Below are 13,179 nucleotides of genomic sequence, written 5' to 3'. Positions count from 1 at the left end.
CTCACCTGCAAAAGGCACAAGCCTCCACTATATTAAAGGTATATTTTATCAGTGTCTTTGTTTGTGAATGAATCTAAACAAACAATGCTTTATTGCTAGAAGTGAAAAAAGTCAGAATGAATTGTTCATCTAGATACAAGACTGCATGATATCAAAATGATGGTAGGATGCGTTGAATATGGCAAAACGGATTGTTTTCCGTTATTCAGCAAAGGATGTATGATGACACTGTGCTGTCTTGTATGTGGAGGAGCAAGTCCTCCTACATTCAGCAACCATGGGCGCCAATAAGGGGGGGTAGGAGGGGCGCCAGCCACCTCCTGGCTGAATTAGGCTGTCTTATATTTTTGTTTTTGAGATTTCTATTATATAGCATTAAAAGTGACAATTAGACCAGGTAAGCCCCCCCCCCTGGAATTCACCTTTTGGGCCCTCATGTCAGCAACCCTGTTTTTAAGTTAGTTATACGTTGATATTGTGAAGTTTGTCCTAAGAGGAACAATTTCCTCCTCTTTTGGGCAGTTCTATTTGGAGAATTTTGTATGTAAATATGATTGTTTTTTTTTTCTGTCGTTTTTCTGTTACTTAAAATGCAGTTTTCCTTCCTTTTTCCATCTTTTGCTCTAATGTGTTTTCTTTTATTGGATTCAAATGTAGATATGTATTAGGTTACTGTATATTTTCTACTCTTCCTCTGACAGGATTTTATCATATTTAAAAATTTAAACCAAACTTCTATTATAGAAATTGGTTTATTTTGATGTTAATTTTTGCTTCAATTTTTACGGTTTTTCTGTTGCTAAAATACAGTTTTTAATTAAAAAACTAAAATATGCCCCCCACCTGACTTTGAAAAATACATTTTTTTTGTATCGTCATTAAAATGAACTTTATTTACGATAGCGGACTGTATTAAAACAATTCTATATCTGAATTTCAATTATTTTTTTATATTAAATATACCTTTAGACCTTAAAAGCGCAATACTTTATATTTCATTTTCCTTCGGATTTGAGGTATTCAATTTGAAATTGCTATTTTTAAGGTTGAAATGGCCGTCTCTGTTATTTATATTTGGTAAAACATAAATTGTACAGAATGTTCTCAACCTCATTTTTTTCCTAAGAAGAATATTCATTACAATCGTTATTGTAATGAATATACATTACAATACATTACATACATTACGAAGAATATACATTACAATACATTACATCATGAATAGGAAAAGAATTCCGGAAGTGAATTTAGAGTATTCAGTATCAATTTATGTGTATTTTCACCCCTATTTTGAAAGTTTTTTTTCTTTTTTTTTAATTTACTATGCCACTTTCCATTTTCTATCGTTTCCACACAAGATTTTCAAGACTTATTTCTTGATGTCTTTTCCGCTCTTCGAGGAAATTTGCATTGTATAAATTATAATTAATTTTCATTTATGACCCCCCCCCCCCCCGTAGGTGCTTGAAGCGTTGCAAGTAATGTGTTATGATTTCGGACGGCCAATCGTTATGTACTTCGAAAATTTAGTGATCACTAAAAACATCACAGTTGTCATATTGCAACTGAACAGTGTTGCTAGTTAGGAACTCTTTCGAACTTTGATCTGATTTGTTTTTCTATAGGTTTGGACGATCTGGATAAACGCTGCGCTCAATACAAGAAAGACGGCTGTGACTTCGCTAAGTGGCGCTGCGTCCTTAAGATTGGCAAGAATACCCCATCCTACCAAGGAATCTTAGAGAATGCCAATGTTCTTGCTCGTTACGCTTCAATCTGCCAAGCAAATGGACTTGTCCCAATTGTTGAACCAGAAGTGAGTTTTGTCCCACTAATTTGCTGTTCTTTTTTTTTATCAAACATGGATCACCTTTTCCCAGTTTTTTGTTCCTTATTTTTATTTAAAAAAATTCTTTATTTGTGTGGGCCAAAAAATTAAGTTAATGTAACAAAACAGGGAAGGTAGTGCTTAAAAAACAACAACAGAAAGATAGACATGTTGCACCTTGTTTGAACCAGAAGCATGCATGGATTTTTAACCTGTATGGTCGCAGTGGCGTCAATAGCGCGGGGGGGGGGGGGGGTAGAGGGGCATGAACTCTAGATTCTTTTCCGCCCTTATAGATTTAGAAAAATGCCTTTTTTCATTAAAAATGACTTTTTGATATCTTCATTGAAAACAACCAGACACATTTGCCCATTGGAGAACCAAAATGTCTCACACATGTCTGATGTTCCAATAACATGTGATTAGTTTCTGTATTTCTGTCGCAACTGGCATTTTGAAAGTGCAGTTTTTGGAGAAAAGTTGACTCCAAAATTCCTCCTAAAGAGTCTGAATATGGTTCTAATGTCATTCTTTTTATAAAGTGAACGTCAGTATTTTGCAGCCACTTTTATCCTGACATTTCATATGTAATTTTGTGTAGATTGTAATTTCATCATCATAAGAACTAATTTACTTAATTGAGGAATTAACCAAATCCTAGTATTCGACTGAAAATCTACTGGTATCATGGTCGTATCAAGTATTTATGTTCGGGGGGGGGGGGTGTTTGAGGAGTTCTTACTAACAAAGACTGTACAAACGCAAAACAAATTGTTTGTATGCATTTTTGTTATTTTTTTACGGACGGGAAAATTATTTAGGGGGGCGGTTGGTTCAAACAGGGTACTCCCCACCCCTCCTCTGGATACGGCCATGTCTGGCATATTAGAATAAAAAGAACAGACTCTGTCAAATTAATATAACTGCAAGCTCATGGTATGTTCCAGGACATAATCATCAGTAATGATCGCTAATTACTTGTTATTATCTTATTCTGCATTGAAAGATGACAACAAATTTAGCCCCTAATATATTAATCCTTATAGTACACAAAAGGGGTTAACATCGTAGTAGTCATGCACATATAGTTTGTTGTGCGGGTTGGTAAGGAAACATCTCCGGGTTGCGGGTTGGTAAGGGAAATACATAGCAGGTTAGGGGTAAAAGAATGTTGTACTTTGTCACCGAAGCATGGGCGCCCATAAGCTGAATTCCAGGGGGGGGGGGGCAAACCGGGGGTAAGTGGCCAATTTAACTATCAAATAGAAATCTCAGAACAAAAATATTAAACTAAGGCAGCATCATTCAGCCAGGGGGGCGGCCCCCCCCCTTATGGGCGCTCATCCACCGAAGTTATTTTCGTTGTATATTAATGACATTGAAAGCTATTTAAGGGAAAGGAAAGTAAGTGAATTGCAATTATTTGATAAAAAAATGCCTGCACTTTTGCACGCCGATGATATAGCTTTATTGGCAAATAGTAGAGAGAATTTGCAGCATAGTGTGTAGAAAAGTTTTTTAAGGAAAAGAGACTGGTTTTAAATCTAGAGAAGTCAGCAGTAATGGTTTTTGCAAGGGGAGCAGACATCTGAAGAAAATTTTAGTTACGGGAGGGGAGTTATAAAAGTAGTGAAAGAGTATTGTTACCTAGGCTGTAGGCTTCTTTCATGGTAAGTGAACATGAAACATAGCTCTATGTCAAGTAAAGGCAAAAGTTTAACTGGTATATTTTTAAAGAGTTGTATTAAGGATATTGGAGCAAAGGATATCAAGCTACAAAAGTATATTTTTGCAAGTAGAATAGAACCTGCTATACATTATGGGGCAGAGATATGGGGACACCAAAGGGGGTGGAAATGGAGAGGATACAGCAACATTATTTTAAAAGATTAATAGGGTTAGATAAAAAATTTTATAGCACTGTTATAAAGGGTGACCTGGGTCTTTTTAGCTTAATAAACGGGAAATAAACGGTTAGTTCGCATGGTAGGTTATTGGAAAAAAATATTGCTATGCCACATTATCAGTTAACAAAAATTGCTTTCAATGACATGTTATTGGATAAATCAAAAGGTTCTTGGCCTGTGCAAATTAAGAGTATACTAGACAATTGTGGGCTATCAGGCTGGTGGAATGACGGCATTGGAACTGGGATGGAAACAGGATTGATTGCAAAAGCTGTGGAAAAAGTGCTACAAGATCAAGAGATCCAGCTTTGGCAAGAAGACAAGGCTAAGTCAAAATCTCTTGGAATATATAGAAAAGTTAAAGAAGCTTGGGGAGAAGAAATATATGTAAAATTTGGTCTCCAAAATGATACTTTAAAATGGGTATTATCAGTAAGGGGGGAGGGGTGGAATTTATGCCGCTTGGGGAGAGAAGAAAGTATTTAGGGAGGGTTAAGGTACGGAGTGGTCCCTTCTCTTGTCCGGTGTGCGGGGAGTCTGAAGATTTAGAACATTTTATGTGTTATTGTGAAGAAGGGAAATTTTTGGGAGGGATGTCATGGATAGAAGGTGTATAGAAAATAGAATAGGAAGTAGTTGCAAAGTGAATGTTAGAAATTTGGCAAATTTTGTCAGTGTGGGGATGAGACATAGGGAGGGTTTTCTATCGTAGTGTTATTTTCAAAAGAGTTTGAACTTATTATCATTATGTTTTATGCGTTTTGTTGTATTTGTATTATCCATGGCCCATGGGGCTTTTGTGAGAAATATGTCTATCTATAGTAATACAAATTGCTTATTCTTTCTTGTTATCTGTTGTTGTGAAACAAAATAATAAATAAGTGACTAATTGGTAATATTTAATTGTAATTTTTAATATAATTGTAATGTAATTAATAGTAATTAATTAGATAATTAAAAAACGGAAATGATAAATACATAATTAAGGTTAACAATTTTGAGTTCCGACAGTTGATAGAATGATACTCGAGTTCTTGAGGATTCTTCTAACTTGGTCCCTTATAGCAAAATAGCCACCGCCATCCAGGATCTTGTAGTAAAAACATGAAGTTAAGCCCTGTCTTCGTTATGGCTTTTTCAGGCGAAGTCTGCCGAGTGAAAACATCTTTTCATTCGCCAGATTTGACTTCCTGAGAAAAAAGCACCTTTGAGAAAGGAGCCTTGAAAGGCACACACGGAGACCGTAGCGATCAGAAGTTAAAAAAAGGTGCGACTGTACACGTACCCGTTGGGGGCATGGAGGAAATGGTCCTTTGAGGTCTGATCTCGATCCAGTTGGGTCTTTCCCATCACAAATTTTTTCCAGTGCAACAATAAGAATAATTAATTTAATTAGTGTAATTGGTAAAATTAGAGCAGTAATAAGTGTCTGATCTCAATTCCTGACAGGAAATGGTTACAGGGTTTGAAAGAATACCAAGTGTCGTCAAACTTTAGATGGCGTTGATAGTTTTTTTTTTTATCAACACTAGTGCCTGTTCCCACTCGTATAAGTTACCCTTTAGACTTTGGGCAAACTTCTGTACAGGTTGAGCTCTTCTCTGAAAGCAGAGTTGAAAGAAACGAGAGAAAAGCAAAAACACACTTTCCTAGAACAAATTGAGCGCGAAAATACAGGTTTACTTGGGACGAATCAATTGTCATTTGCTACAGTTTGTCGTTCTCGCGAAAGTGGACCCATAATATAATATCAAGGCAGTAAGAAGGCCTACAATTCAAAACTATAAACAGTTTCAGGTGATAAAATAATGAGTTATAAACTCACTTAACCAACATAAACCACTATTCTATTATTTTTTTAATGTGGTTTCGCTCCCTAATAATTCAAATTAATAATTCAGGTTTACATAAATACATACATATAGTGCACCATAGTACACATTAATGAGCCACAAAATTAATAAATAATTTAATAGATATTAAAAAGACTAAAGATTTAGAACGTTCATCACATGTGGCATAATGTGCATGACTTGTTTGAGCAGTATACAATCAAACAACGGAATGACTTCAGTCAATTCTTCCCCAAAGATTTATCTGAAGACCTAGCCTCTGAAAAGTTAAGAAACCATGGCTTGAAGTTGTATTCGGTGTTAACTTTCGTCCCGCTTCCGACCAAATCCTCTTGTAAAAAAAAAAAAATTATGTGAACTTGGCCTGTCAGGGCCTGTGATATATTCTTTCTTGCGTTATAAATCTCATCTTAAATTGTTCTTGTATGCTTGCAAATCATAAAGATAAGTTATTGAATTTGTGATTCGTGACTGACACTAAGGCCCGCCCCAAGCATTCATTTTAATTTATTTCAGGTCCTTCCTGATGGTGACCATGACCTTGATCGCGCACAAAAAGTCACCGAAACTGTTCTCGCTGCTGTATACAAAGCACTCAATGATCATCATGTTTACCTTGAAGGTACTCTCCTGAAACCAAACATGGTAACTGCAGGCCAATCTTGTGCCACTAAGTTCTCCCCAGAAGATGTTGCTAAAGCAACTGTCACGGCTCTGCAAAGAACTGTTCCAGCTGCAGTTCCAGGCGTAACTTTCCTTTCAGGTGGTCAGACGGAGGAGGAAGCTACTGTTCATTTGAATGCCATTAATGCTTTCCCTGGCAAAAAGCCATGGGCTCTTACCTTCAGCTTTGGTCGTGCCCTTCAAGTAAGTCCAGTGTTTGATGCAACTTGAAACTGATGAGAAAGGAAATACAAAAGGGACTAACAGCAAAATCATAAAACTTGATTATAAAAAACTAAATATTAGCTTTTTCTTTTTTACTTTTGTCTTTTTATAATAGCCTTTTTGTTAGCCCTTTTTATAAATTAGAATTTTTATAGTAGGTCATAGTGACATATTCTTAACTATTTGAGTCAATATAAATAAATTAAGAGGATTCGATATCTTAAAAATATTTTGCGAGCTTCAATGCCGGCGGAACGTCTGAAAAACAAAGGGTCCTATAGCGAATTCGCCTAAGCGACTAATTGTCATTGAAAGGTATGGAGGATTTATGTTTTGACTGTGGAATCTGGTTGAAGAAATTAAAACTATGTTGGTGACGTTTTCAATCAAAGCTTGCTGCACCAGATCTGCCAAAACTCCCAGATCTGCCAAATTAAACAAATGACATTGAACTGATTTTCGGCGTTTGCCTAGCAGGTATGCTCGAACATTTTTAGGGACTGTCCTTTCTTTAAAAAGAAGATTATGCTCCGTTTAATCGAAAAAAAATAAATCAGACCTTGTAATGACAGAACTTGCACTAAAACTGAATATCTATTTCCGGCATAAGACGAGAAAAGTTAAATAGTTTTTCTAAGATTTCTGAGAAAGTAGGGGCCGGCTTTTAGTTTTTTGTCGTTTATTAAGGATCTTTTATCAAAGCTTTATAGTGGACGAGATAGAGGGATTCTTTAAGGTATCAAGTTCTGGGAGTATTTTAAGAGTCTTTAAGGTATCGGGGAAGTAGGTGTCGGCTTTTAGTTTTTGTCGTTTATTAAGGATCTTTTATCAGAGCTCTATAATGAACGAGATAGGGGGATTGTTTAAGGTATCGAGTTCTGGGAGTCTTTTAAGGGAGTCTTTAAGGTATCGGGGAAGTAGGTGTCGGCTTTTAGTTTTTTGTCGTTTATCAAGGATCTTTTATCAAAGCTCTATAATGGACGAGATAGAGGGATTCTTTAAGGTATCGAGTTCTGGGAGTCTTTTAAGGGAGTCTTTAAGGTATCGGGGAAGTAGGTGTCGGCTTTTAGTTTTTGTCGTTTATTAAGGATCTTTTATCAGAGCTCTATAATGAACGAGATAGAGGGATTGTTTAAGGTATCGAGTTCTGGGAGTCTTTAAGGTATCGGGGAAGTAGGTGTCGGCTTTTAGTTTTTTGTCGTTTATCAAGGATCTTTTATCAAAGCTCTATAATGGACGAGATAGAGGGATTCTTTAAGGTATCGAGTTCTGTGAGTCTTTTAAGGGTGTCTTTAAGGTATCGAGGAAGTAGGTGTTGGCTTTTAGTTTTTGTCGTTTATTAAGGATCTTTTATCAGAGCTCTATAATGAACGAGATAGGGGGATTGTCTAAGGTATCGAGTTCTGGGAGTCTTTTAAGGGAGTCTTTAAGGTATCGGGGAAGTAGGTGTCGGCTTTTAGTTTTTTGTCGTTTATTAAGGATCTTTTATCAAACTCTATAATGAACGAGATAGGGGGATTCTTTAAGGTATCGAATTCTGGGAGTCTTTTAAGGGAGTCTTTAAGGTATCGGGGAAGTAGGTGTCGGCTTTTAGTTTTTTGTCGTTTATTAAGGATCTTCTATCAAAGCTCTATAATGGACGAGATAGAGATTCTTTAAGGTATAGAGTTCTGGGAGTCTTAAGGGAGTCTTTAAGGTATCGGGGAAGTAGGTGTCGGCTTTTAGTTTTTGTCGTTTATTAAGGATCTTTTATCAGAGCTCAATAATGAACGAGATAGGGGGATTCTTTAAGGTATCGAATTCTGGGAGTCTTTTAAGGGAGTCTTTAACGTATCGGGGAAGTAGGTGTCGGCTTTTAGTTTTTGTCGTTTATTAAGGATCTTATCAAAGCTCTATAATGGACGAGATAGGGGGATTCTTCAAGGTGTCAAGTTCTGGGATTCTTTTAAAGAAGTCTTTAACGTCTTTAAGGTATCAGGAAAGTAGGTGTTGGCTTTTAGTTTTTTTTCGTTTTGGACGAGATAGGGGGATTCTTTAAGGTATCGAGTTCTTAAGAAAAAAAACTTAAATGTGCCTGCTCACAGAAAATTCAAGGTTGAATCTAAGTTAACTTCGACCTCAATTGGCGATTCAAGAAATTAAAATGAGTGTGCATTGAATTTTATACTTTTGGTGGGCAACGCTGTGCAGCCTGAGCCGCTAATGATTTTTTTTAACAACTACGTTTAAGCAGACAACTTCTCGCTTATCAAGTTCCCATGTGTGATCCAATTAGGCCTGTTTTTTTAGGTTTTATATTTTAGGGTTTGAGAGTAAGGTTGGAGTTGATGTTGCTGCTGTGTTGGGTTAATGTTGCTCTTACTTCTAATTTGATGCCTCGTGAAACTTACGATTTTATTCCCTCATGGCTACACTGTGATTTGAACAGGTAGAAAAGAGAGTGTATGCAACAAATGCGTATTCGGCCAAATATATATTTTGAAATTCTGTTTCAGTGTTCTTCTTCCCTATATATTGATAATACCTTTTATTTTTACTTTTTGCTAATCTTCGAGTTTATCATAATGTATCAAAATATATTTGCTGCTTCAAGTGAAACGTCCTATTTTTTGCTGCTACTTTAAGTGCTGCTTTAAGTGCAGCTATTTGCTGCTACTTTAAGCGAAAACGTCCACTTTAACCGTCCTCATAGTATTTAGTATCAGTTTTGAGTCTCAAAATTGTTGAATTTCTTTTTTCATAGGCCTCTGTCCTCAGAGCATGGAAAGGAAAAGACGAAACAGTCAAAGCTGGCCAGGATGAGTTGTTGAAGCGCGCAAAGGTTTGTTTTTTTTTTGCCGTTTTTGCTGTCACTGTACTTGTCACGTGTGTAATTTTGCCAATTTGCAAAAATTTTTAACTTCGCCGATTTTTTATTTGTTGTTTTCTTTTTTGTCAGTGCTTAAGTTGTTTATTTTTCCTGCGGCAAGAAAACAGACTTTTTTAATCACCGTGTTTAGTATTTTTTTTTTTCTAAAAAAATCTTGAGGAATGAAAAAAGCAGCAAAAAACCTACCTTGGTGGTCCAGAGCCAAGAATGACGAGTGGGACGTTTACGAGACTTAGCCAGAAATCTTGGAGTTGAGCTGCAGTTGTAAATTCCTCTCACTTCGGTTGGAGAGACAGCTCCTACCTTCTCCGGTTCCACTCATACTGCCGTCATAAGGTGTGTCCTGTTCGACCTCTTTTCCATCTCCCCTCTGGGTGCAACTCGCATACTGTATTGAGAAGTTGATCCTCCGATATATAAAGGGCGTGGCCAAGGTACGTTCATCTCCTACACTTCAGAAGGTCAGTAACTAGTGACTGACCGGTTCGCCAGTGAACTTATGCTGGTGACCTTCTGTCCCTATATATTCAGGATTCTTCTAAGATACATGTTTTCAAGGGCTAGCAAACCTTTCTTCAATTGGACGCTTAGCTTCCAGCATTTGCTAGCAGGATTGACATCGCGTTGCTATTCAGGAGGCGGAGCTTCAAGATTATTTACTCTTGTGGCAGACTGATTTTGACTTATATGAAGGCGATGTTGCTTTTCCAATTCCACTCTTGATTTTGTTGGCTATCGCACCATCATGTTCGATCCAACTCCCGAGTTACTTCAATTCCTTGAACTGCTTTATCCTTGCATTTTTTTATCAAAAATGTTTGTTGACCAAAGTTATGTCTAGTAAAATATAGTCGCACACCAGATAAAGCTATACACATGACTAAAGAATTTCTTCTTTGCTTGTTACATTTTGCTTTTCTCTGCTAAGACTTTATTACATATATGCAGTTTCAGACGATATACCGAAATGGCTTAATTTCGAAGATGTTTAACCAGGCTAGTAACCAACTATATATCTAATATTTCATCTGTGTTTTCTTATATAAGTTCTATACTTTCTATTAACCTAATCGCTTTCTAATGAAGCTGTTGGAAGATGGATCATACAAAATATTGCTGGAGGGGGGGGGGGGTGAGGCTACGGCGGTGTATGAATAAAGTTTTCTCACTTCTTGCCAAAACAGGAAGATGCTCTTCCTGTTTTGCCCCCCCCCCCCCGATTTCGTAAAATACCCTTTTTCGGTATTTTCATTGAAAAGTATTCTTTTTTTGGTATTTACATCGGAAATGTTAGAAAAAATGCCCCCCCCCCCCGCAACATTTTCGTGAATTAGTGCTACTTCCTTGATGTTTTAGAGTAAAGTAAGGTTCCAGATTCCCAAATTCAGCTCATTTTTTCTGATTTTTCCGTTCACAACGCCGGATAACAACCTATTTGTTGTCCGCTAGTATGGAAGTATGGAATGCTAGTATGGAAGTACTAGTATTTTTTGATACTGAAAGCTGCCATGTAGCATCTTTTGAAAACAGCCAAGTAGCATTGCTACCATGCTACCCCACTTTTTACACGCCGATGTTGAAGTTACTGCCACTTTAGTCCATTCAACTTATTATGACTTAAATTATTTCTGCAAGAAACTAAGTAAGCTTTTATCTGTCAGCTCGAGATGAAGGCAATACCAATAAGTAATGACAATCATTGATAATGGACTTAAGGCCCATGACTGAATCACCCAGGGAGGAAGGGCTTAGCCATTAAATCACTACCAAGCCAAATCAATGTCGCTGTCATGTCGCTATATGTTTTGTGACTAATACTTGTGTTTAATTTTGGTTGCTAATCCTCTTTTCTTCAAATTTTAGGCGAATGGCTTAGCCTCTGGCTAAATACCTATCAGGGAGGAGAAGCTTAGCCATTAAATCACTATCAAGCCAAATCAATATCATTTTCATGTCGCTATATGTTTTGTGACTAATACTTGTGTTTAATTATGCATGCTAATCCTCTTTTCCTCAAATTATAGGCGAATGGCTTAGCTTCTGTGGGTAAATACCAAGCAGGTAGCATCCAGAGTCTAGCTGCAAAAAAATCAAACTTCATCCAGGCACATAGCTATTAAGACCCCCTCTTGGACCTTCTCTTACCTGCATGGACCTTTTGTTTTGCATGTAATTCTTTCTGTTTTTTTTCTTTTTTATGTTGTTTCTGTCATTAGCTTGCTTTTCTACTTTATGCTAGCTTTGATTTGTATAGTAATAATTTTTTTGTTTAAGCCGAATAAGGCCATACAAGACGGTATTCTAAATTACATGTCACAATGTAAGAACTTAAAAATGGTTTTCCTTCCTCCCTCCCCCCCCGCCAAAAAAAAGAAGACAGCACAAAAAAAACACAAAACTTCAACTACTCTGATGTTTTTATCACTTGATCAATATATTTGCAAACCTGACAGATTGTCTTATTTAAGATAAATCATCAAAGATTGTCCATTATCCAGGATCCTCAGGTTCTCTAGAGTTTCACAAAAAGAAGTAACTTTTTAAATGAGAAAATTGCCGGCACCCTGCTGGAATATGTGTCACATTCTCTTCTAGATTACGTCGAGGGCAAGAACAATCTGCACCCGATGACGGTATTTTCTATCAAGCTCTTAATTTATATTCTTCAATCGTTGACAATTCGCTCGCTTACGAAGCGAGTTTCCTAACATCTTGGAGGGTAAAACTAATTCAAAATAATAATCAAAACCAAAAACCTCTAACTTGGGCATAAAACTGCAACGTCTCGGACCTCTTTACTGCCTGATTCCAAATCTGGATTATCTGATCTTTCATTCTGCTCCAGAGCCGAGATATAAACGATTAATCATTCTCTAGTGGTCCTAATCCTGCATTCCAAACTTCAAACTTTTCGTCCTAAATTTCAAAGAATGAAAGTAAATTTTATAGTAGAATGTTTAACTTTTAAAACTAGATATACAGAATTTTCTCGATTCTTTGTTTAAGTGGATAAGTGTCATATAGCTCTCAAGGATTATGTTTATTATTCTCACTGTGTGTACCGTTTATTATTTTCCCTACGTGTTTAAGTATGACTAAAATATTTTTTCACCGGTAGTGAAGCTGAATTATAAACTATAAATAATAATAAAAATACGTAAGTATTAGTATATAGTTAATGTAATTAAAAAATAAATCATGATCAAAGTATAGTTATAATTAACCTAAATTTATCTAAACTAAGGGTTTTTTTTAATTCTTTTTTCTCCTTTTTGAAATTCTCGAAATTTTTTTCTGACAATAACCGTTTACTGTTAAGATGAACTTATATAATAGTTATGACTCCTAAATTGGTGCCAAATGACGATTATTTTAAATTCAAAAATGTATTTAAAAACGCGTTTCTTAATTTTGTTATAATTCGGCTATATTTATATGTTTATATTTGGTATATAATAGTTCGCTCTTCATTAGGTTATAGCTATTGCTGCGATCATGACAAATCTACTTCTAATACCAGTGACAAAGCTGCAACGCAGTCTTTTTTTAGAACTGCGAAATAGCTGATAATGAAAAAAAACATCAAAAACAAATGAAATAAAAACCGTGTATATAAAATGTCTTCGGAGTACCTTGAAGTCACTAAAAATAACTTTTAGAAGGAGGCTACATCGTGTAACCTTATTTACACAGTAATTACCTATAATTACCATAATTACCTATTCATCATATTTTTTGCAAAAATGTTCAGTTTCTTCTTTGCTTCAAAATCACTAAAATTACATTTAGAAAGAAAATGTAACATTATATATCATTTTAATCCTTAAATATCAA

The 13,179-nt window shown here is 36.0% G+C and overlaps 1 protein-coding gene across 4 annotated transcripts in view; it reads left to right on the top strand.

The window, feature by feature from the left end:
- The window catches only part of Ald1 (fructose-bisphosphate aldolase), a 39,064-nt gene that overhangs the window by 25,441 nt on the left and 444 nt on the right, over positions 1-13,179 (top strand). For 2 of the 4 annotated variants that reach the window (XM_089103385.1, XM_089103384.1), the window contains exons 4-6: positions 1,626-1,816; positions 6,105-6,455; positions 9,220-9,297. In XM_089103385.1, coding sequence (XP_088959511.1) covers positions 1,626-1,816; positions 6,105-6,455; positions 9,220-9,297 — 620 coding nt within the window. Of the gene's footprint in view, positions 1-1,625; positions 1,817-6,104; positions 6,456-9,219; positions 9,298-11,369; positions 11,515-13,179 lie in introns of all 4 variants that reach the window. The other 2 variants (XM_089103387.1, XM_089103386.1) reach the window with 2 other exon arrangements.

This window comes from Artemia sp. Qi Xiang Cuo, chromosome 17 (genome assembly GCF_049724085.1).
Source record: "Artemia sp. Qi Xiang Cuo chromosome 17, ASM4972408v1, whole genome shotgun sequence".
Lineage (NCBI taxonomy): Eukaryota > Metazoa > Arthropoda > Branchiopoda > Anostraca > Artemiidae > Artemia > Artemia sp. Qi Xiang Cuo.
This window is presented reverse-complemented; position numbering and strand designations above follow the sequence as displayed.